Source organism: Nerophis ophidion, linkage group LG22, assembly GCF_033978795.1.
Source record: "Nerophis ophidion isolate RoL-2023_Sa linkage group LG22, RoL_Noph_v1.0, whole genome shotgun sequence".
NCBI classification, from domain to species: domain Eukaryota; kingdom Metazoa; phylum Chordata; class Actinopteri; order Syngnathiformes; family Syngnathidae; genus Nerophis; species Nerophis ophidion.
Genome location: NC_084632.1, coordinates 31,916,496 through 31,943,040, shown reverse-complemented (window position 1 = coordinate 31,943,040; position 26,545 = coordinate 31,916,496). Strand labels below are relative to the sequence as shown.

The 26,545-nt window shown below is 38.0% G+C and overlaps 1 protein-coding gene across 1 annotated transcript in view; it reads right to left on the bottom strand.

Moving 5' to 3' along the window:
• raver2 (ribonucleoprotein, PTB-binding 2) overlaps window positions 1-26,545 on the bottom strand; it is a 154,794-nt gene that overhangs the window by 116,985 nt on the left and 11,264 nt on the right. Inside the window, exon 2 of the mRNA XM_061883699.1 lies at window positions 6,647-6,713. Within this exon, the coding sequence (XP_061739683.1) occupies window positions 6,647-6,713 (67 nt within the window). The remainder of the gene's footprint in view (window positions 1-6,646; window positions 6,714-26,545) is intronic.

The window sequence follows — 26,545 nt, the reverse complement described above, 5'->3', positions numbered from 1 at the left end:
AATATAACGCTGTACAATAAAAATACAGACGTTTTGTTAACGCTATATTATAAAAAAAATTTAAAAAACTATTTACAAACACAAGCTATGGGATGACATAAGAGGAAATGTTACCCCGGAAGTAAATGCGTCATCCAATAGCTTGTGTTTGTAAATTGTTTAATTTTTTTTATAATATAGCGTTAAAAAAATGTCTGTATTTTTAGAATATAGCGTTGTATTTTTACAATATAGCGTTATATTTTTATAATATAGCGTTAACAAAACGCCTGTAACTTTACCGTGGATGTTCTCTACTAAATCCTTTCAGCAAAAATATAGCAATATCGCGAAATGATCAAGTATGACACATAGAATGGACCTGCTATCCCCGTTTAAAAAAGAAAATCTCATTTCAGTAGGCCTTTAAATGTCGTTTACTTTCATGTTAGTATCCATAATTCATTTATACCTAATTCCCTAACAAGAAAAAACAGGAATGTAGAAAACTTCAGCTGCATTGCCCAATATCCAGTATTTATTTCATAGTCACATTGATTGATTTATTTATTTATTGCTAAAAAGTTACAGAATCGTTTCAAATTGTATCGCTCTAAACAAACTAATATCATCCCTGAATCGATTCGGCGATATCAAATCATGATTCAAATGGAATCGTTTTTAAAACAAACCATTACACGTCTAATATTAAAACAAACATAATACGGGGGCTCGGTGATATTGGATTTTATTAATATCTCTGTATTTTTGTGCCATATCATGATATATAATATATATCTCGATATTTTGCCTTAGCCTTAAATGAACACATGATGAATATAATCACAGCAGTATGATGATTCTATGAGTCTGCATAAAAACATTTTTCTGGGACGGTGTGGCGCATTGGGAGAGTGGCCGTGCGCAACCCGAGGGTCACTGGTTCAAATCCCACCTAGTACCAACCTCGTCACGTCCGTTGTGTCCTGAGCAAGACACTTCACCCTTGCTCCTGATGGGTGCTGGTTGGCGCCTTGCATGGCAGCTCCCTCCATCAGTGTGTGAATGTGTGTGTGAATGGGTAAATGTGGAAGTAGTGTCAAAGCGCTTTGAGTACCTTGAAGGTAGAAAAGCGCTATACAAGTACAACCCATCTTCAAACTGTATTAATATATGCTACATTTGAACTTTCATACCGAGAGGGAAATCACAACTAAGTCAATTTACCAATACTGTATTTATAAAATACTCTTAATTCTCTCGCGGGTGACTTTTTAAATGGAAGAACAAATTAGTAGTGCTGCTACCTTTTGTAGCAACACTTCTGCTGCATACTTTGCATATTGCTGTTGTCTGCTGAATATCTTCCCGCTTAAAGCCAAACCACTGCCAAATGATGGACCCCCTGCTGTTTCTTTGGGCATTAATTGTTCTTCCGCCATTTGTGATCAGTTTCGCACCTTCTCTCTCTTGTAATGTCACTCGCACCGTTCGGCTTGCACGACCTGCCTCAGCTAACGCTAGCCATGCTGCTACCTCTCTGCTGGGCGAGGGCGTATACGTATGATGTGAGAGTATGTGACGTATGTAAGAAGGTGGGCTTATTTTACGTGTCTGTGAGAAGGATAGACGAGAAGGAGTGAGAAACGCCTGTAGTGTAATGCCCGCAGCTAAAAGCAACTGCGTGAAAACATATACTCGAATATTACGATATAGTCATTTTCTATATCGCACAGAGGCAAACCCACGCTATCGTTTATATCGATATATCGCCCAGCCGTAATCAATACTACACCGCTATTGGCTACTAGATGAGACCAAAACAATCACATTTTTATGGGTGTTAGTTATTTTCCAAAGGGCTCTCATAATGTTAAAAAACATTCAGAAAGTCGTAAACAGGGGTTTGTACCAATTGTCATTGATAGGCAAGGGATTACTGTAATACAGGCCAACAACCAGCCTTTACAGTCCGTGAGGTTGGACATTGGAGGTGGTGTAAAAAACAACAACCAACTTTCATTGGTACACTTTGGGGTGTAATTAAATCAAATTTTACTAACAGAGCACCTTTATCACATACAAAACGTAGCACAACATTTTAAAACATTTGATGGATGACAAATAGTAAAAGAACAAACACGTAGTGTATTGTCAGAATAATACTGGCGCAAAGCAGGAGTTTGTGTTTTGCTAAATTTCCACCCGTATGTGTGCAGCGGTCGAGGAACACAGTGAGCATACACAAATACATAATGTGCAAAGAAATGTGTATAATATACAAAAATATGCCTCAAAAGACATTAGCATCACATAAGACGAGAACTCTGCAGGCATTAAAGTCTGTTTGCGACTGCATCAGATGTCCACATAATTTAAGTCAAGGGTCCTTAACCTTTATGACCTCGGAACCCAACATATTCCGTACAATTGACCACTAAATGGTAACACCCGAATAAGTTTTTCAACTTGTTTAAGTCGGGGTCCACGTTAATCAATTCCTCTACAGTGGTGCCTGCAGCACACTTAAATATTAACAGGGAATTAATAATCTTACTCTTAATTTTAATCATATTTAATAATGATATCTAATCTATTTACAGTTTAACAGAATAAACCTTGTCAAATGATATGAAACCATGTGTCAATTAAATAAATAAATGGGTTGTACTTGTATAGCACTTTTCTACCTTCAAGGTACTCAAAAGCGCTTTGACACTACTTCCACATTTACCCATTCACACACACATTCACACACTGATGGAGGGAGCTGCCTTGCAAGGCGCTAACCAGCACCCATCAGGAGCAAGGGTGAAGTGTCTTGCTCAGGAAACAACGGACGTGACGAGGTTGGTACTTGGTGGGGATTGAACCAGGGACTCTCGGGTTGCGCACGGCCACTCTGCCACTGCGCCACGCCGTCCCAATTATAAATATAATACTATCTATCCATCACTATCAAGGCTTAGGTCAGGCTGATTACAAAAATAAATACTAATCAACTATTCTGCAAAAGAAGACAATCATACAAATGTATGAAAATACATTAATGCGTCATCTATATTACTGCTCCTCGATCTTAGCGCTGCTTTCGATACCGTCGATCATAATATTTTATTAGAGCGTATCAAAACACGAATTGGTATGTCAGACTTAGCCCTGTTGTGGTTTAACTCTTATCTTACTGATAGGATGCAGTGCGTCTCCCATAACAATGTGACCTCGGACTATGTTAAGGTAACGTGTGGAGTTCCCCAGGGTTCGGTCTTTGGCCCTGCACTCTTCAGCATATACATGCTGCCGCTGGGTGACATCATACGCAAATACGGTGTTAGCTTTCACTGTTATGCTGATGACACCCAACTCTACATGCCCCTAAAGCTGACCAACATGCCGGATTGTAGTCAGCTGGAGGCGTGTCTTAATGAAATTAAACTATGGATGTCCGCTAACTTTTTGCAACTAGACACCGACCTCTTTTTAATAGTACAACTTTAACATTTGACAACCAAACAATTAAACAAGGCGACTCTGTAAAGAATCTGGGTATTATCTTCGACCCAACTCTCTCCTTTGAGCCACACATTAAAAGCGTTACTAAAACGGCCTTCTTTCATCTCTGTAATATTGCTAAAAATCGCTCCATTTTATCCACTAAAGACGCTGAGATCATTATCCATGCGTTTGTTACGTCTCGCCTCGACTACTGTAACGTATAATTTTCGGGTCTCCCCATGTCCAGCATTAAAAGATTACAGTTGGTACAAAATGCGTCAGCTAGACTTTTGAACAAGAAAGTTTGATCACATTACACCTATACTGGCTCACCTGCACTGGCTTCCTGTGCACTTAAGATGTGACTTTAAGGTTTTACTACTTACGTATAAAATACTACACAATCTAGCTCCAGCCTATCTTGCCAATTGTATTGTACCATATGTCCCGGCAAGAAATCTGCGTTCAAAGAACTCCGCCTTATTAGTGATTCCCAAAGCCCAAAAAAAGTCTGCGGGCTCTCTTTGCTGTGTTGGATCCGCGTTGGACTGGACTCTCGCAGCTGTGCTGGATCCACTATGGATTGAACTTTCACGGTATCATGTTAGACCCACTCGACATCTATTGCTTTCGGTCCCCTAGAGGGGGGGGGGTTGCCCACATCTGTGGTCCTCTCCAAGGTTCTCATAGTCATCATTGTCACTGACGTCCCACTGGGTGTGAGTTTTCCTTGCCCTTATGTGGGCCTACCGAGGATGTCGTAGTGGTTTGTGTTGTGGTTTGTGCAGCCCTTTGAGACACTAGTGATTTAGGGCTATATAAGTAAAGGATTGATTGATTGATATATATATATATATGTAATAAAATTAAAGTACCAAAGAAAATACTACTTTACCACTTTAGTCATTATTTTTGCGCTTCAGAAATTTCTTTGTGACTTTGACTCCAGACTTCTGTTTGTTTCAAATTGTCATTACTGCTACAAGTGGCGAAAAAAAGCATACTACAACCGAGTCTCACAGCGGCCAATACAGACCGCGGCTGAGAAACAGATCTTCATTGACGGCCCTCTAATCTGATCTAAATGTACAATGAGCACACAATTAATTGTTTTTACTAACTTTAAATTATCAAAACACTTACATTTAATAACAGCAATAATATACAATAATCCTCCTTTCTTTGTACTCTGCATTTAACCAATTATTTGTGGAGCAGCGGGTAGCCATCGTGTGGCACCCAGGGATTACACTGTTACCTTGTGTAATTCCAGTAGTAAACAATCTCCATTTTGCATATTTAATGGTTGATTACTTTAATTTTATTTACAAAATGTTACTTTTGCAGTGAAAAAATACTCCTATCCTGTTTAGGCGCCAGTATGCTTTTGTGTCTGCATTTGTGAAACAACCTGGGACTCAGTGCATTTCACACCAATTATAAAATAGTCCCAAACAGTCCACATTGGAGTTCCTCAGAGGCAATGTTACCATTTAATACATTGTTGTCAGCAGTATTTGTAATGTGTCATGTAGACCACAACAGCAGATCTACTTCATAGCAATAGGAAATAGTATGTCAATCTGTACACATCACAGGAGCTTCATTTGGTATCTCTAAGGCAGTGGTTCTCACATGGGGGTATGGGTACCCCTGGGGGTACTTGAAGGTATTCCAAGGGGTGCGTGAGATTTTTTAAAGATATTCTAAAAATAGCAACAATTCAAAAATCCTTTATAAATATATTTATTGAATAATACTTCAACAAAAAATGAATATAAGTTCACAAACTTTGAAAAGAAATGCAACAATGCAATATTCAGTGCTGACAGCTGGATTTTTTGTGGACATGTTCCATAAATATTGATGTTAAAGATTTATTTTTTTTGTGAAGAAATGTTTAGAATTAAGTTCATGAATCCAGGTGGATCTTTATTACAATCCCCAAAGAGGACACTTTAAGTTGCTGATTACTTCTATGTGTAGAAATTTTTATAATTAAATCACTTGTTTATTTTTCAACAAGTTTTTAGTTATTTTTATATCTTTTTTCCCAAATAGTTCAAGAAAGACCACTACAAATGAGCAATATTTTGCACTGTTATACAATTTCATAAATCATAAACTGATGACATAGTGCTGTATTTTACTTTATTTCTTTTTTTCAACCAAAAATGCTTTGCTCTGATTAGGGGGTACTTGAATTAAAAAAAAAAATTCTCAGGGGGTACATCACTGAAAAAAAGTTGAGAACCACTGCTCTAAGGAATGCATGTTTCAGTGTAAAAATATAACAGCTAACAAAGGGGAAAAATGCTAAAATGTAGGACTTAGCAATTAATTGCCTGTAACATGTATTATGATACAATGTTGTCATACATGATTTTCCCTCAAGTGTCCGAACTTTTAAATACCTTTCAGGAAACAGAAATAAAAAGGTAGCAAATATGCTTTTAGGATTTTTTTTGGACCACTGAGCAACTGGAAATTCACCAGGTTCTTTGGCTCACCCTTTATTTTAAGAATGGGTTTGTTACATCAGATGTTCATATGTCTATTTTTTCTAGAAGTGGGTTTTTGATACTAAAACTAGCTGTGCTACCTAAAAATAGGCACTCAGCAATAATTCCCAGAAAGGAAAAACGTTTAAGAACAGGGGTTGTGTGCATGCTGGTGTGTCTCATAGGATTAGAAGACAAGGGGAAAACCCTAGAAAGAAATGTTTGTTCAATTTAAGAATTGAATTTAAGGTGCTTGCAGTAGTTATACAGTAGTATAATTATCATTCCTTTCTGTGACTATCATACAGTAAAAAGAAAATGTTACTCTGGTATACTAAACTTGGCATTTGTAGTTGATTAGTTTAGCAATTTTTTTTCATCCTTTAGTAAGGAGGTACAGATTAGAATTCAATTAATTTCTATTAATCACAATTTTGAGTGCAGTTGTATAAAGACCCAACTGTTGCAATATAATTCAAAAAATATGTTTTTTTTAATCCAGGAGGAGACCCGAACAAATATGTATGGAATGTAGACACTCAATACAATAATGTATGCCGTATTTTTTGGCGGTCCAATTTGTAAAATGTAATTTGCAACTGTACTCTATGTTGTAATGTTCCATGTTTACAGGTAAAGTTAGACATGTACATGTGTGCATTGGGTCTTACCTGTGCCTTTATTGCGATCAACAAAGCAGTACTTCAGTTCATATTCTTTTAAGATTTCATGGACCTCCTAAAACATGAGAAAAACAAACAAACAGAGCTGAGTTAAATTGCTGTTGAAAGCAGCTACTGTATATACTAATGTATATATTTAAAGTAGTGATGTGCCGATTGATCGGCCATCGATCATGACAAAGTATGTGATCGGCAAAGCCCATTTATGTCTTTTAGTGCCGATTTCAAACGCTGATCCTCTCTGGTTGACAACATTTATATTTTGTCCCTCGGCTGACAAGCGGCTAGCAGCTAGTAATGTATTTCCACATACAGTGTGGAGCTGCTCCCCTAATCACCTCCGTTACAGAAAATAAAGTGTATTTCTTAGTACCCTAAGTACTATCATCACTGGAGGACGAGACTAAACATGTTACAAACAAGAGAAAGCCAGTAGGAGACTAATAAATAAGCTAACCGAGCTTTAAACAACACCAAGAAATACGTATATGCTTAATAAAGTTTAAGAAGTGTAAATGGAACCACATTGCAGAAGAAAGTAAGCAGATATTAACAGAAAATTAACAAGTATAATAATAAGAGTTCAAGAGAGGATAATACAACAACTGATTAAATAACAACGAGACCTAACCTCAATCCTGACCTCATGGTAAACTACCGGCCGGTGTCCCACTTTCCGTTTATTTAAAAAATCCTCGAAAAAATTGTTGCACAGCAGCTAAATGAACACTTAGCGTCAACCTCTGTGAACTCTTTCAATCTGGTTTCACGGTAAATCACTCTACGAGACAACTCTCGCAAAAATGACTAATGATCTATTGTTAACAATGGATTCGGATGCGCCATCTATTTTGCTGCTTCTTGACCTTAGCGTTGCTTTCAATGCCGTCGATCATAATATTTTATTAGAGCGTATCAAAACACGTATCGGTATGTCAGACTTAGCCTTGTCTTGGTTTAACTCCTATTTTACTGACAGGATGCAGTGCGTCTCCCATAAAAATGTTACCTCGGAGTATGTTAGGATAACGTGTGGAGTTCCCCAGGGTTCGGTTCTTGGCTCTGCACTCTTCAGCATCTACATGCTGCCGCTAGGTGACATCATACGGTGTTAGCTTACACTGTTATGCTGATGACACCCAACTCTACATGCCCCTAAAGCTGACCAACACGCCGGATTGTAGTCAGCTGCAGACGTGTCTTAATGAAATTAAACCATGGATGTCTTCTAACACTTTGCAACTCAACGCTAAGAAAACGAAAATGGTGATTATCGGTCCTGCTAGACACCGACACCTATTTAATAATACCACCTTATAATTTGACAACCAAACAATTTACACAAGGCGACTCGATGAAGAATCTGGGTATTATCTTCAACCCAACTCTCTCGTTTGAGTCACACATTAAGAGTGTTACTAAAAGGGCCTTCTTTCATCTCCGTAATATCGCTAAAATTTGTTCCATTTTGTCCACTAGCGATGCTGAGATCATTATTCATGAGTTTGTTATGTCTCGTCTCGATTACTGTAACATATTATTTTCGGGTCTCCCCATGTCTAGCATCAAAAGATTACAGTTAGTACAAAATTGCAGCTACTAGACTTTTGACAAGGACAAGAAAGTTTGACCATATTACACCAATACTGGCTCACCTGCACTGGCTTTCTGTGCACTTAAGATGTGACTTTAAGGTTTTACTACTTGCGTATAAAATACTACACGGTCTAGCTCCATCCTATCTTGCTGATTGTATTGTACCACATGTTCCGGCAAGAAATCTGCGTTTAAAGAACTCCGGTTTATTACTGATTCCCAGAATCCAAAAAAAGTGTGCGGGCTGTAGAGTGTTTTCTATTTGGGCTCCAGTACTCTGGAATGTCCTCCCAGTAACAGTTCGAGATGCTACCTCAGTAGAAGCATATAAGTCCCATCTTAAAATTAATTGGTATACTCTACCCTTTAAATGGACCCCACTTTTAGACCAGTTGATCTGCCGTTTCTTTTCTGCTCTGCCCCCCCTCTCCTTCGCTAGCTGTCCAGGGTCGGGACCCAGGGTGGACCACTCGTCTGCATCGGTTAGGGACATCTCTGCGCTGCTGATCTGTCTCCACTCGGGATGGTATCCTGCTGTCCCCATTATGGAGTTTCACTATTATTTTAGATCCACTATGGACTAAACTCTCACAATATTGTGCTAGATCCACTCGACGTTCATTGCACCGGTCGCCCCCCATCTGCGGTCCCCTCCAAGGTTTCTCATTGTTATCGCAATGGGTTGAGTTTTTTCTTGCCCTGATGTGGGATCTGAGCAGAGGATGTCGTTGTGGCTTGTGCAGCCCTTTGAGACACTCATGATTTAAGGCTATACAAGTAAACATTGATTGATTGATTGATTGATTGTGTCAGCTTTGTCACAGTCAGTACACAACACGTAAGAGGAAGATCTGATCAATTAAGGGTAAAATTTGTGTATGATCACAACTAGATGGATCAGATCAATATTTTTATTTTTTTTAAATATTTTGTTTTTGCTTTTTTGTGTTAATGTATATTTTTCTGGATACATAATGACGTTGAGGGCAAAAAACCCCCCAAAGGATTTAAAACAGTAGTAGACTGAGTTATACGGTCATATTGATTAAAACCAAATTTTTGTATTTGCAAACCTTACAAAAACACCTGATTCTAGTAAAACTCACATACACCCTGTAGATACATTATTACAGGCATTTTTAGACATATTGCAAGTTTGGTTTTTCAGTTATGCTTATATAACTTTCATATTTAGTATGACAGTTATACGGTCATATTCCATCCATCCATTTTCAACCGCTTATTCCCTTTTTTGGGCTCGCGGGGGGCGCTGGCGCCTATCTCAGCTACAATCGGGCGGAAGGCGGGGTGTAAAAAAAAAAAAAAAAAAAAAAAAAATTGCCTTTGCAAACCTTACAAAATATATTTCTTTTATCATTTGATTGTGTTCAGTTATGGCTGGGCGATATATTGATATACGCGATATATTGATATACGCGATATATCGCGGGTTTGTCTCTGTGCGGTATACAAAATGACTATATCGTAATATTCGAGTATACATTCTCACGCAGTTGCTTTTAGCTGCGGGCATTACACTACAGGTTCTTCCCACTCCTTCTTGTCTCTCCTCACAGACAGCAAGCGCACCAACTTACATAAGTCACATACTGTCACGTCATACGTCACATACGTATACGCCCCTACGGAGCTGAGAGGTAGCAGCATGGCTAACGTTAGCTGTGATGTTAGCGGAATGTTGCGAGTGGTAATACGAGAAAAAGAAGGTACGAATCTGGTATCAAATGAAGGAAGAATTAATTCCCAAGAAAAACAGCACGGGGTCCATCGTCCGGCGGTGGTTCGGCTTCAAGAGAGAATATGTCGAATAGACGACTTTAATTTGTCAAGTGTGGGGCACAAGCATTGCTACCAAAAGTAGCATCACTGCTAATATGTAGCATCATTTGAAAAGTCACCTGCTAATAACTGTTTAATAAATACAGTTTTTGTCAATTGACTTAGTTGTGAATTCCTTCTCTGCATGAAAGTTTAAAATGAGCATATATGTAAGCAGTATGAACAAGAATGTTTTAATGTAGACACATAGAATCATCATACTGCTGTGATTATATGCATCAAGTTTTAATTCAAGGTTAAGGCAAAATACCGAGATATATATCGTATATCGCGATTTGGCCTAAAAATACAGAGATATTTAAAAAAGGCCATATCGCCAGCCCTATGTTCAGTTATTATGTACAATTGACTTTGATATGCTCAAACAATTGTATGTAATATAAGAGAATATGGAACTAGTTTTACTATTCGGTTGATAATGTTGAACTGTCAATAGCACTCACAATAAATTAATTTAAAAATGTATAATTAATACATGTGATTGTTATCGGTATTGGTATCAAGTGATCTCACTCATGGATGATCGGTATGGGAATAGGCAACATAAATTCAAAATTTGTAAAGTGTATTTTGTTCCAACTGTTTTATATGAAAACTCAAAAGATGTTCCTGATCTAATGTAGTTATTAATAAAAACTAGATGTTTCCCCATTTTAATATTACAGCAGTTTGTCACTAAATCAAGACAAATACACAGTATCATAACTGCAAGTAGCTGCAAGAGCAAGAAAAACCAAATTACATTTTGTTACACAGTTGTTGCAGTTCTGTCTTCCTCTTTGGTGTGAATCACTGAAACACACTTTTGCTGATGACCACATCATTGCTGGGCTTGCATTCAAAGGCCGAAACAAAGAAATGAACTCCAAAGTGACAATGCTGTTTTATTGGGAAAAAAATACTGGACAATGAAATTATTTCCATTGCTGTGTATCATATCATTTAAAGAGACCACACAATAGAACCCTACCTAGTACCTACAGCAGTCACACACACTATTTGAGGACTTTCTGATGGGTTTCTTTTTTTCAAGTGACAGCCCACTAACCACAGTCCTGCCCACTCACAACAAGCAGCAGACATGTACCATATCAGCGATGGCCATGTAAGGCAGCCCACACAGGCCAGATCAGTGGCCCTTGAAAATCTGAGTACTGACAGCCACAATGAAAAATAGAGAGTAAAAAGCTTCTACTCACAGAGCCATGCAGTTATATGCCCTGATAAGACGAGATATCTGTTCTAATTTGTTTGGTTTCTGTTGCAGTGGATTTGATTCCAATAAGTAGACTGTGTTTTTTATGTCAGTGTTTCCCATACATTCAATTATTTGTGGGGGCCATTACAAATACATTTGGACCACAAATAGGTTTACCCGTTTGTCCTTGGTTATAAACATATTATAAAAGGTCTGTCTCTGAATGTCGTAGGGCTGCACAATTCATTGATTCTTTTGTGTATTCCAATTAATCAATTATGCCGATAAAAAAAAAAAAAAATTGTTAAAAATATTTCCCTCTATCATGTTTTACACCTCCAAGTTACCATGGACACGTCATTTATTAATTTATTTGTTGCACACAAATAACAAATAACAAATGCGGCTTTGGCGCTTCCGGGTTTGTCTTAGCTCATAAACGAACTACAATGGAACTGTGGCGGATACATCGCGAATGTGCTAAACAATACACCTACTTTGCCAGAGAAAACCATGCAACAGAAGGGTTACATGGTGCCAATTTTGCAACATTTAACGAGAAGAGGTCTGCAATAACAGTGAAAGATAGGGGTGTGTCTTGCTTAGTGCATTATTTGGTAAATAAATACAAGCGGTCACAAAAGGTCACGTATTCGCCACATACGCAGAGACACGCCTCCACAAGTCCAGAGAGCGTGCATACAAGTGTTTGCAAAGCGTATAGAATGTTATTTTTGTTAGCTTCAATAATTTAAGATCGGCACCTTTCAGCAATTATTCAAACTTCTGCAGCATACTTGTACTTGTTCTGTCCCCGCTTGTAACATTGTCCATACTTACGGTTTCACTCTACTGCTAAGACTTCTGGGTAGTTTAGTTACGCTACATTAGGAGTGCCCAAACATTTTGACTCGGGGGCAGCGGAGGGCTAAAACAATTTGTAACAATATGTATACACACTAGGGCTGGGTGATATTGGCTTTTATTAATATTGCGATATTTTTATGCCATATCTCGGTATTTTCCCTTAGCCTTGAATGAACACTTGATGCATATAATCACACTAGTATGATAATTCTATGTGTCTACATTAAAATATTATTCTTCATACTGCATTAATACATCCTACTTTTAAACTTTCATGCACAGAGGGAAATCACAACTAAGTCAATTGACCAAAACTGTATTTATTAAATACTCTTCATTCTCTCGCGGGTGACTTTTTAAATGAAAGAACAAATTAGTAGTGCTGCTACCTTTTGTAGTAACACTTCTGCTGCATACCTTGCATATTGCTGTTGTCTGCTGAATATCTTCCGGCTTGAAGCCAAACCACTGCCAGATGATAGACCCCTGCTGTTTCTTTGGGCATTAATTGTTCTTCCTCCATTTGTGATCAGTTTCGCACCTTCTCTCTCTTGTAATGTCACTCAACTCGCTCTGCTTGAACCACCTGCCTCAGCTAACGTTACCCATGCTGCTACCTCTCTTCTCGGCGAGAGCGTATGACGCTACACGCGCGACAGTATGTGATATTTGTAAGAAGGCAGGCTTGTTTTACGTCTCTGTGAGAAGGCGAGACGAGAAGGAGTGAGAAACGCCTGTAGTGTAATGCCCGCAGTCAAAAGCAACTGCGTGAGAACGTATACTCGAATATTACAATAGTCATTTTCTATATCGCACAGAGACAAACCCACGATATATCATTTATATCGATATATCGCCCAGCCCTAATACACACATATGTAGATAGCCTATAATTTTATGTGTACATATAGGTATACACACACATATACTGTATATACATACATATTATACTAATATGTACAGACACACATTATATATTAAGACTGAACAATTAATCAAATTTTAATTTTCAATTATGGCTTCTCACAACTATGAACATTTAATAATCGAAAAACAAACGATTAATGGGTCGTGCAACATGCATGCAAATTCCGGAGCTTGTGACCGTGAAACAGATGAGGAGCGAATGAGTGAAAAAAAGAGCACGTCTACGACAAGTTTGGGATCTCACCACGGATGTTACATTTTATTTGACACAGCGATAGTATGCCGATTCAATAATCACTAAGCTCAACAAAAAAGTAAGTCATATGATTTCTGCATTCACATAACCGCGGACGGAGTCACATAATTGGCGAATAAAGAGGAATCTGTTGATAAGAGCAAAATAACATCAGGGAAATTGACATAAATGCGACTGAAATTGTCATAATGAGAAGAAGAAACATTTGTTTAGGAAAATAATGTGCTCATTTATCCCAGACACACTCAACCTCCTGTCCTGAACCAAACAATCAATGTCAAGACGGCCACTTGAAACAGCGACTAAACTACAAAGCTAAAGCTAACAAAAACAATCCATACATGCACAAATACATAAAATCTGCTGTTGTAAATAACATCATTGATATAAGATCAATGTACCAAACAGTGGTTGCAACTTAAGAGGTGCTCTCTTTTTTTTTTTTTTTAACAGCCTCAAGTGAGTTGCCTCTTTACTTGTAAAGCTGAGAACAGCGTTCCCATTCACAATAATAGCAGTGTGCTGAATCTGGTCTAACAAAATAAAGGTTTAAAAAAAGTACCTTTCACAAGTATAATGTACTTAAGATACATAACAAAATGATTATGCTTTGACCTAAAATACTGGTTAATATCCTCCGACGATGTATTGCACTAATAAATGTGAGGATATTTGCATTTATTTAACAAACATTTTATTTTACACAAAAAGCACACATTCTATGGTGGTAAAAAAATCAGTGTTCAAGGTAGAAACATACTTTCAAAAAAATGTTTAAGCAAAAACTGAATGTTATTTTTTTCATATTGCTGTTTTTTAAATGTATTGATATTGATATTATTATAATTTTACTTGCGGTTTATTCATCCATCCATCCATTTTCTACCGCTTGTCCCTTTTGGGGCCGCAGGGGGTGCTGGAGCCTATCTCAGCTGCATTCGGGCGGAAGGCACTTACACCCTGGACAAGTCGCTACTTTCATCGGAGGGCCAACACAGATAGACAGACAACATTCACACTAACAATCACACATTAGGGCCAATTTAGTGTTGCCAATCAACCAATCCCCAGGTGCATGTCTTTGGTGGTGTGAGGAAGCCGGAGTACCTGGAGGGAACTCACGCAGTTACAGGGAGAACATATGCAGGGTTTTTTTTTTAACTATATTTAAAGTACTATATCATTATATAATGTAGTATAGGTCTGTTTTAAATATGTATATATGTTTTACATTTTAATAGACAAAAGGCCTGATCTACTAAGCTACAAAAAACGCGCACTAAACAGCGTGTGCAAACTACAAAACTGTGTGTACTATTAGTGGACATGTTGCGTGTCATCTACTATGACTGTATGTACAGTTAAAAAGTGCTGCACACCACCTTCTTTACATAACATTTTAGTGTGTACTACTGGCACTATGTGCCCTCCAAATTCATGTTATTGTGCTCTACAACATGTGTGCGATGTTGTTGAACTAACAGCCCACATATATAATCTGTACCACCTTTTCTACGATACAAAATTGCAATCTATAGACATCAGAAACCCTTTTTAGAAAGCAGACGCGCTGAAGGGATGCGGTGGAATATCACAACTGCAGCACATTCATCCATCTGGAATGATCCATCACATGAAAATGCTTATTGAAAGACGTATTTCTATATAGGAGATATATTATATTAACATATTTCCGAAATAAAAAAATTGAATGCCACCAAACGTCTAATACATTTTAATCAGCCCCTTAGGTAATCCAGCAGTTATAAAATCATTAAATTATATTGTCAAATAGACAACATGTTTAATATATTTTATTCACAATAGTCCAATTACGTTGACACACGCACGTGTATGGAGAATAATCTGTCAATTGTCTGTCTTGGCAGCACAAGCACCTCTTTTCTCACAGCCATGTGCGTAACAGTGTCAGTTTGCACATAATTTTCAGATAAAGAAGTTAAAAAAAAACGCCCGCACAACAAATTGTGCATGGTGAATGATCATAATTGCATCTCCTCCTCCCAGTATTGTGGGCGTTCTAAAGATCAGCATATATAATGCGTATTCATTAAAGGGGAACTGCACTTTTTTTTGGAATTTTGCTTATTGTTCGCAATCATTATAAAAGACATGACAATGAATGTTTTTTTACTGCATTCTAAATATTAAATACATGTAATTAAATGTCCGCTTAAAATGGAGCCTATGGGAACAACCCGATTCTGCCTATAAAGCAGTTACAAAAACATCCAAATACCTCCATTGAGGTTTTATATAAATGATGTAAGTATATATGTAATGTAGTCAGTAACAGGCACATTTAAAATAACATTTAATATTCACATATTTTTATCATTTTAAGCAAATGCGGCGCATTAATTTAAAAAAACATATCACATTTGCTTTTTTTTGAACATCACTGATTATTACCCACTGCAAACTTTCTGAGGGTCAACAAACATAAAAAAAAAAGACTGCGCAAGGTCTGCTGTCATTTGGATGCCGACTGATAACATGTTAATTTATTCTCGCTTAGATGAAGAATGACTCATAATTCTTGCAAATAAAAACACCTAAACATCTAAAAAATCCATCAGTCGTCATGTCTTTCGTAGCAACTGAACGAAATAAAAAAAAGTTCCCCTTTAAGATCGACATGCAAAATGGATCGCACTCTTTATTCTGGTCACTTAAGAGACACAATACTCTCCGCACAAGTTCGGTAGATCGGCTATTCGTGTGCAATCAAGTTTGCACGTGTACATGCAAACCTTTTGTAGATCAGGCCCAAAGTGTTTCTAAGGTTGATGAGTAGGGGGGTTTTAGCCCTTAAATCCATTTTAGACCAAAACCTACTTTTTAAGTCAAATGTGGTGGCCCAAAAAAAACAAAGGGACACTGAGGGACCACTAAAGGGTTCTGGTTTGTTTTAGTGTGTTAGAGATGTGAGATTGATGGATTACACACTCTGCTTGGCCTCCTTACAGACAGTGACAGTGTCCTTGACCCACTGATAGTGATATGCGACAAACAGAGAACACAAGCTGAAGCCCAAGTTTGTGAAAAGGAGCAATGCTACTAATGTAGTCAAAGAGGGTAGCACCATAATTATCGGGCTGTTTAGAAATTATAATGTCACAATGATAAATTCGGTAACATTAAATATAGTTCCGATAAAAAATTAAAAACAAAAAAAGTTCTCCATTGAGACGAGATTACCCATACTGTGCCGTAGGTGGCTTAGGGTGAACAACATAAGCGATCCTACCTCGTGCAAGTTGCTAAACTTCCCCTAAGCTCACCGGAGCTAACAGTGTAAACAAACATGGCGTAGATTGTGCGTGACTTCTTTACTCCTTTAGAGGACGACATTCTGCAAGCAAGGAAAAAATACCAGTTTCAACACATCAAACCTCACCAGCCACCTCGAAACGCCACCAGCATTGCCATGACGGGCCTTGAAAGCCAATAAAGGTCCCTAACCTGCCAAAAAACAGCCCAGCCCCAAAGAAAGGCCATTCCAGAAACAACCCTTTGGGCCAAAGAGATCTGCAATTTCCTCATGGAAATGATGGCGCTGGACAGCCAGCCCCCAACCATTGCTGAAAATACTGGATCCCATCGGCAGCAGACTATATGGAGCCACGGTTTGTAGTGCTATTTTTCAAATGTGTTTTTGCCAGCAAAATATGACGTGATTGCCACACTCTTGCGTATAATGAAATAAGTACATAAACTTCACTACTGATTTATGTATTTGATGTTAGGACATACCTACAGGTAGTAGGTATGTTTAAAACTCAAACCTTTTGTTTGAGTTGTTCTTAACTACCGGAGTGTACAAAATACAGTTACAACTAGATTTAAAAAAATATATATATATAATCAACTAATCAGTTAGCGAGTAGTTAAGACATTTTGTCATGTTGGGAAAGTATTGTATTTAAGTACAAACTAGTTTATATTAACCAATGTCTCCCAGAGGCAGTAAATTACCATACAGCAAACCAACGAAAGTGTGCTGAAAAGTGAGACAGTAAGTTAGGTATTTGGGAGACTTTAAAAAGACATGTCTTCCTTGTATGTCGAGGTTCAAAATGGGCGTCACTTGCAAATCAAATTTTGGTGGGAAAGCTTTTATAAAATGCAAGTACAAGCTTACACAAGTGGACACAGTTTCCCCGATTTTTTCACCCAAAGACTCAGACAGTACACCGACTGCATGCCATTTATTGAAAAGCTTGTTGTTTTGACATCTCGGACAGAGCCAGGCGGCTGAGGGAGGCAGGTGGCTTGCCCAAAGACCAGCCTGATGCTGCCATCAGCCAGTGTGAACCCTGCCACCACCCCACCTGCTGCTCAAGCCTCAGCTATCCATCTCAGCAGGGATCTCGCCCTGAAGGCATGTGCTCAGAACCAAGGTTATTTTCCCTGCTGAGGCAACAGTCACCTATCCTCACATGTCAATGTCCACACCACAGACATTAGGTCAAAACAACACTTGAGAGCAATCATTTCTTTGTAAGAACTGGCTTCCAATTCCAGGGTTTCGTGTTTAAAATCTATAAATATCTACTGTATTTCTGAAAGTTAAGGTTTTTGATCACCCAACATGTACTTCTCTGTGACTATGTTCGGACAAAGGTTGGAAAACCGTATACCATTTGACATGACTGCCTGGACTTCTGCTCACTTATCCCTGTGGCGATTGGCAGTTAACTACAACAAACTGAAGTCTGCTACTACTTTGAAATTAAGTCATATTCCTTTTGACACAACTCACCCTATATATTCGTCTTCATGTCCTACCTTGTGTTCTCTTAACACCCAGTTGTAAGGCTGATCTTTTCTTGTGTTAAGTGTCACAAAAAAGAAACAAGATGTCAAAGAATAAAAAATCAGTAAAAGCTTTGATGTTGAAGTTCTAGTCACATTTCACAAAACTCCCTGAGACCGATCGCCTGGCTTCATACATGGTGCAGGTTTCAATTCCAAGTTTGATTTTGCCGTCAAGCGGCATTTTCGCTATGCAGACTGCGCTTTTTCTCTTTCGGACCTTATAATTAGGGATTTTAGGGATATAACGGTAAACGGTATAATAATTAACAGCGATAAAATTGTAGACGGTTTGTAACGTCATTCAGTGCCTGCATGAGAGCTGTTCGGTTTAAAAAACATGGCAGCGACTAAACAGACTTTGCTTTGAAAATGTTCCCTCCGGAGCCCTTCAGTGAGGTATCGGTGTGCGTTTAAGACCACACTGCTGTTGGAGGAGAAACATATTTGATGTTGCGGTTTCATTTTGAACGTGCAACTAGCGTCCTTCCGTCAAGTACTGGGACAGAGTTCCCATGTAGCAGGTGATGTGTCCGGAATGTTGCCACAACTTGTTTAGTTTGTTGACTGGGATGCTCATTCGTCCTTTAATTTAACTGTTAACTGTGTTAGTGTTCCAATAACAATACTAGCTAAAAGGTTTTGTCATCTCATCAAATTGAACGCAGGCAGAATTGTCAGTGAAACACAAAGATTGTGTATTACATGTGAGAGGTATCACCCCTGTTTAGTTTTGTTGGCCAAACGGTTGCACTGAACTACATGGTTGTTGACGAACAAAGCTTTTATATTAGATTTTATCTTCATTAGCTGAACTGCTTTGTGTTTTATATTGATATCAAAAAGTAAAGACCATGTTGTTTTTTACATTACTTGTGTTTTTTTTGTTCTACAAAGTAAGTACTTTAATAACATATCATTTTGTTAATGTTTTATGGTGTATAATTAATACCTATACAAGAAATTTCTGCTCTCAATGGATCTGTCCCGATACAGCATGTAATACATTAGAACATGTAAATATTTGTACATGACTTCAAAAAATATATCCCTCTAAGAAGATGTAAAAATAGCGATAAAGGCATCTCGTAATAAATCATAATTGTGATTTAAATATTGGCAAATTGTCTTTATTATTTTGGCCGTAATTGGCAGCCTTATGTATAAGACTAGATCTCATACATGAACACTATTTTTATCTATATGGACAAAAAGTGCAGTTACGTCTTATGTCCATAAGGCGTCATCTTGCAAGATTTTCACATTTATTTTTATTTATAGTATTATTTTGTTTCTGCCTTATTACTTTGTTTATAATGCTTGTGTGGCTTTCATATGTACATTCAACGTTCTACTTGAGGTAGGATTTCAGTCTAAGTAGTCTTTGAAAATGTTGAGCACATAATCACGGTAATAATCATAACTTTGATAATAATTTTCTTTAGTTTAACAACTTTTTCCCTTGCTTAACGGCGTGCGTTTAAGAGCGCATTGTTGTTAGATGGCGACAGGTGTAGACAATATTGCAGACGGACGCACTTGTCCCCACACTGAAAGGATACAGCGAATGAGAAAACTATTTGATGTTGCTTTTATTTTCTCAATACAGCGTCTTTCGGCTGCTGAGAAGTTCATCTGCATGCTTGTCGTCCTCATCGGGGTCTTGACCTGACTGCAGTTTGTCGTCGTAACCATATCTTTAAAGGGTAAGTGTACTTGTTTTTGGAATTTTACCCATCGTTCACAATCATTATGAAAGATAAGAGGACAAGTTGTTTCACTTTTTTCGCTTTCTAACGTATAAAAAGTGTCTCGTTCTTGGTGTGGAGCAATGCAGCTAATGGGAACAATCAATTCTCCCTCTAAATCCATTTAAAAATGCATTCAAAAACCAACAACGATACTTCATTAACGTTCTGTAAACCATAACCAAGCTGTAGGGCCATTGTTATTGTAGGCGCAAACATTGAGAAACTATTTTTCTATTGTAGTAAGACATCAACATGCTTCAGTAAAAGACAAGATAGCTTCTACAACTCAAAACGCGTTTGAGTTTGTAATGCACAACACTGCGATACGACACCAATTTGTACTGACTGAAAAACATGAAGAATCATATTACATACTACAGATACTGTAGATAGATAAATGGATAGTACTACTTTATTGAAGGAATCAATAAAGTATTATCCATCTACCTACAGTATCTGTAAAGTATTAGCCAACATTTCATGTTGTGTTTGTTCACAGCTGAGATAGCCAGACAGCATTCATACTGCAGTTGTACCAACACACATGGTGCGCTACTACATCCATCATGACTGATATTAAATTGACTCAATCAATGGACAGTTGTTTGTCTGGACCAGCTGGGCGGGGACGTTTCCATTTGATTTTGAGTAAGCAATCCATTTTAGTCAAAATAGCTTGGCTCCAAATTCCATAATTAAAGCGTCAAAATGGCTCTCATCCCCCTATCCCAGCTTCCGTTTGCTCCAACGTCGCTCTTCCTTTGTGTTCACAGTATATTTAGCTTCAAAAGTATAAGGTTGGGCAGCATGGTGGAAGAGGGGTTAGTGCATGTGCCTCACAGTACGAAGGTCCTGAGTAGTCCTGCGTTCAATCCCAGGCTCAGGATCTTTCTGTGTGGAGTTTGCATGTTCTCCCCGTGACTGTGTGGATTCCCTCCAGGTACTCCAGCTTCCTCCCACCTCCAAAGACATGCACCTGGGGATAGGTTGATTGGCAACACTAAATGGACCCTAGTGTGTGAATGTGAGTGTGAATGTTGTCTGTCTATCTGTGTTGACCCTGTGATGAGGTGGCGACTTGTCCAGTGTTTACACCGCCTTCTGCACAATTGTAGCTGAGATAGGCTCCAGCGCCCACCGCAACACCGAAGGGAATAAGCGGTAGAAAATTGATGGATGGATGGAGTAAATCCTCCTTTGTCCAAAAATAGTTGTCTGTTACCAAGTCTGCCATGATTAGAAAACACATTTGTGTTCGATTCCGGAAGTAGGAACACACGTTGCCAGAAGTCAGACTTGTGCCGCTATGAAAAGAAAAATCAATGCGCAGAAAAAAAAATCAGTCCCGAAAATGATTAAAATTATCAAAATACGGTAAATATTGAACATATTACATATTGTTATGAACTTGTCTGTTATTATATTATAAATACACTTGCACTGTGTATATAAAACGTTCCTGGAGTGTTTTCAAATTGTTTCAGAGGGCTTTTATAGGCTACAACAATGATTCCTATTGGCCGCATCTTTCAAGCGTTTTATATCATTTTTAAAGTCAGAAAGAAAGATGTCTCTCATAATGATTGCGAATGCTGGAATAACTTTGTTGTGCTGATGTCTTTTTAAACAAACTGCGCAGAGTCCAATCACGTCCGTTGCTGCAAACCATCCATCCATCCATCTTCTGCCGTTTGTCCCTTTTGAGGTCGCGGGGGGTGCTGGAGCCTATCTCAGCTGGATTCGGGCGGTAGGCGGGGTACACCCTGGATAAGTCCTTACCTCATGCCAGGGCCAACACAGATAGACAGACAACATTCACATTCACACATTAGGGTCAATTTAGTGTTGCCAATCAACCTATTCTCAGGTGCATGTCTTTGGAGGTGGGAGGAAGCCGGAGGACCCGGAGGGAACTACTGCAAACCACTGATAACATTATTGTTTTCTTTGGATAGAAACTTCTCGCTATCGACTGTGTTAGCATTAGGCAAGTTTTTCAAGGCGTTTGCATCTCCGCTAAGGAAATAAGGGGGACTTTGGAAGCTACAGGAGCTCCTTGGAGCAAAAAGTATGCCAGAGAAAAAAAAACTGTTTTGTTTTTTTTTGTTTTTTGTTTTCTTTTTTTAAATCGGCTGCAAGAAAAAACTAACATTTATCAATAAAATCTAAATATTTCCCAGGCCTAGATGAACGGTATTATTGATAACCACGGTATAAATACCACTGGTTAGTGTTACCGTTTTAAATTAAAATTATCGAAAAACCGTGATTGATAACTGCACTTTCATAAACTAATGGACAGACTCGTGCCATTTTTTGGATTGGTGCACTAATTGTAAGTGTATCTTGTGTTTTTATGTTGATTTAATAAAAAATAAAAAAAATTCATTAAAAAAATTTAAAAAATTAAAAAGTAATAATAAATTCTTCTGCGGCCCGGTACGGTGGTTGGGGACCACTGCTCTAAATGTGTGCCACTAGCTGTAAGTGGGCTCCATCTAGTGGTACGCCAAAGAATCACTTGATTGAAGTACGGAGTTGTATTTTCCTATATTCAAACACAGTGTTACTGTTCAAACAGTGTGTAGTTTTACAGTAGTCAAAAATATTAAACATACTTGTTAAGTAAACCTCTGCCTTGTTTTTAATGAATACTACACTACCTTATTTTAATGTGGGTAATTTTGGTGGTACATGGAGATCCAAGTTTTTTTGAGGTGATAAATAGTTTTAAAAAGTTTGACAACCACTGGTGTGGCATATCCAAACATACAAATGCATAGATTTAATAGATACTGTAGCTCGTGTGAATGTGTTTGCCGGTAAATAGTACAGAATAACTACAAAATGCAAAGACTGGTTGCAGGAAAAATTTAGTATACTACATACTGTGATAAAGTGAAGGAGTCCCATCTCCTGTTGTGGACTATGCTTATTCAGTGCCAGGAAACTTATAATTTTAAAGTAACTCTACCTATTCTGCCAAGAACAATTGTCAAATAGCCAGTTAGACATTGGCATAAGCTTGAGGTGAAACTTTTAACCATACATTAGTGGGGGTGCAGTTTTGATGATCACTTCACAGGTTCGCACCTTATTATCAGCTAAACGTCAACACACTTCATGTGTAGCGTTGGCATTCGGCTAATGTGCTTTCTATTTCAAAGCTCAAGCGATTGAACTAATCAGTAGTGTTAATATGTAACAACGTAACATCATATTCTTAGGTGTTATCTAGCCATGAAACCGCACACACATGCAACTATAGCTCTTACTGTCCTTTCAGGAACATACTCTTTAGCACCGCACTCTTCTCCCGTCATTCCAATTCCCCGAAATGCGCACCGCAATGACAACGTCATAAGCGTCTTACAGTAAATCAAACACTAACATATACACGCACGCACACACGCACATACACAAAGACAAACTAGTTCACTAATGGTGCAGCAAGTCCAAGTAAAAAGCAGATGGAGTCAGATGAAGGTCCATCAAAACAAAATATACAAGACAGTGATGACATCTTTCCATATCTATAACCTCAGAGGATACGGTTTTAATAACATTAAATTATTACAGTATGTGAGAAGAACAAAGACTCTCAAGGGCATTTAATGTTGCGAATTTTAATTAAAATTTAACTTAAGTTCACTAATGATTTATTCCAATTAGGGCTGGGCGATATATCGATGTACACGATATATCGCGGGTTTGTCTCTGTGCGATATAGAAAATGACTATATCGTGATATTTGAGTATACGTTCTCACAAAGTTGCTTTTAGCTGCGGTCATTACATGACAGGCTCTCCTCGCTCTTTCCTTTCTCTCCTTCTCACAGACAAGCGCACTTTCTTACATACGTCACATACTGTCACGTCATACATAACATACGTATATGCCCTCACGGAGCAGAGAGGTAGCAGCCTGCGTAACATTAGCTGTGGTGCTAGCGGAGCCGTGCGAGTGGTAATACGAGAGAAAGAAGGTGCGAATGAAGGAAGAATTAATTCCCAAAAAAAACAGCAGGGGGTCCATCGTCTGGCGGTGGTTTGGCTTCAAGTGGGAATATGTCAAACAGACAACCGTGATTTGTCAAGTGTGGGCCAAAAGCGTTGCTATAAAAAGTAGCATCACTGCTAATATGTAGCATCATTTGAAAAGTCACCAGCTAGAGAATGAAGAGAATTTCATAACGTCCGTAGCGAAGGACAAGTACTATTTGATTTCCTATTATGCAGCTCATTTATATTTGAATCTTAAAATGTCTCTGACAATCTTACAATTTCTGTTTTAGAAATGACATGAACGTTTGTGCCACTGCTTAATAACAGTTTAATAAATACAGTTTTGGTCAATTGACTTAATTGTGATTTCCTTCTCTGCATTAAAGTTTTACAAGTAGCATGTATTATTGCAGTATGAACAAGAATGTTTTAATGTAGACACAGAATCATCATACTGCTGTGATTCTATGTATCAAGTGTTCATTCAAGGCCAAGGCAAAATATTGTATATCGCGATATGGCCTAAAAATATTGAGATAATAAAAAAAGGCCATATCGCCCAGCCCTAATTCCAATCATAACTGTACTTTAAATCACCAGTAAGGACTATTTTCAAGCTGGCACTAACGCTACATAGAGTTTACTGGCAAAGGCACTAATAATTTTAAAGCAAATCTTTCAGGGATGTTGTAGCAATAGCATAGACAGATCCAATATTACAAGCTATTGTGCCAATACATTTATTTCATAGCTGTTAGGTCGAATTTGGCCAAATACCGTAGATTTGATTCAAACATTTAATTTTCATTCATTCATTTTCTATACTGCTTTTCCATTTTAAGGTCACAGATGAGCTGGAGTCTATCCCACCTGACTTTGGACAAAAAGCAGACTATACCTTGGAATAGTCACTAGGGCACATATCAGCAAACAACCTTTCACACAAGTTAAGAGTCTCCATAACCCTAATATGGATGTTTTGGGATGTGGGACGCACGCACAAACACACTGGAGAGAAATGGCAAACTCCACATGGAGACGTTTCAACAGTGATTCAAGCCCTCCGTTATTAATCCATTCCGAACACCTAAACGTTAACACAGAGGTCACTACGCATTGCCAGCACAACCTTCAGACCGCTTTGTGACATGATTTGTGAAAGGAGAGGCATTTTGCTGCCCACAAAACTGTAGGTTTGTTTACTGGCCAGTTGTATAGCCTTCACTACTCTATGCCTGTGAGACATGGACAGTCTACCAATGTCATGCCTGAGAGTTCAATCAATCTAATCAAATCTAACCAATTTAAGTTGCCTCAGATTGGTGCAAAAATACAAGTGAGATTGCAGAAGTGAAACGTGCGTATGGATGTAAAAAGAAGTGTTATAAGAACTGCCTTTCCCTTTATAAAACAAAACCTGGAAGTCTTTGGCACTAGTCAGTCAAGGACTGTGAGGCCAAATCAGAGATGGTAGTGACTCTATCATACGTAACAGGGCTGTGGCGACTCAGTGACAACATAGGTCCAAAGTGACCTACCTTGCATCCGCTCAAAGACCTTATCTATGTCCAGAATTCCATTTTCACACTGGACTGCGGAGTCCTACGGGTGCTGTATGATGTTATTGGTTTTCGTCGACCACAACTGGCAAACATGATGATGAACAACAAAACAATGTTCCCATACAAAAACAATGTAAATCTAATTAATCCATTCCAGACACCGTAAGAGAACCAAACACCACAGATGTCGCGATCCAAATTTTTGGCCTCCGATCCTAAGCCAATTCGATTTCGACTCCCAATCTGTTACTTTAACAATAGATTATAGAACTGAAGTAAACACAATAACCCATTTTTATAAAGCTTATCTTATTCAATTTATAATGTTCTAGTTTTGTTTGGGTGTATTACAATTGTAGTGTTAAATGCTACATACAATTATTGTAGCAGCGAACAACCGGAGGCTTGGCAACCAGCCAAACCCCACTTTATAAAATTGTATTTTATTGTAGAACACACCCCTATTCACCTAGGCAACCCCAGGTAAGGTGTATTTAATTCGGCATTAGTTCGGCCAGTCTGCTTATTTGATCAGAACCGATCTATTTACGTTGACACGCAGGTATAGCGCGACACACTCCCGTCTCATCTGCTGGTGTGTAAGCCCGGTAATTAGTCAGCTGTGTCAAATCAAGGAGTACAAAAGATGCCACCGCAGCGCAGAATATATATATATATATATATATATATATATATATATATATATATATATATATATATATATATATATATATATATATATATATATATATATATATATATATATATATCTTGGTACATTTACGTTGAGATAATTTATTTAAAATCTGTTTTAACTTAAAATTGTCCATTTTCTTGCACTTGGAAATTATTATGGTATTGATAATTGATAGATTTTTTTTACAGCATGTTATTCTTGTGGTGTTTTGTCTTTCAAGGTTTTTCAGCTAAAAAGACCAAAAAGAAAAAAGAAGCCGTTTCTTCATTTGGAGGAATTGTTGCAAACTAAAGGAAAAATAAAAGGAAATAAATAACAACGATCTGGTC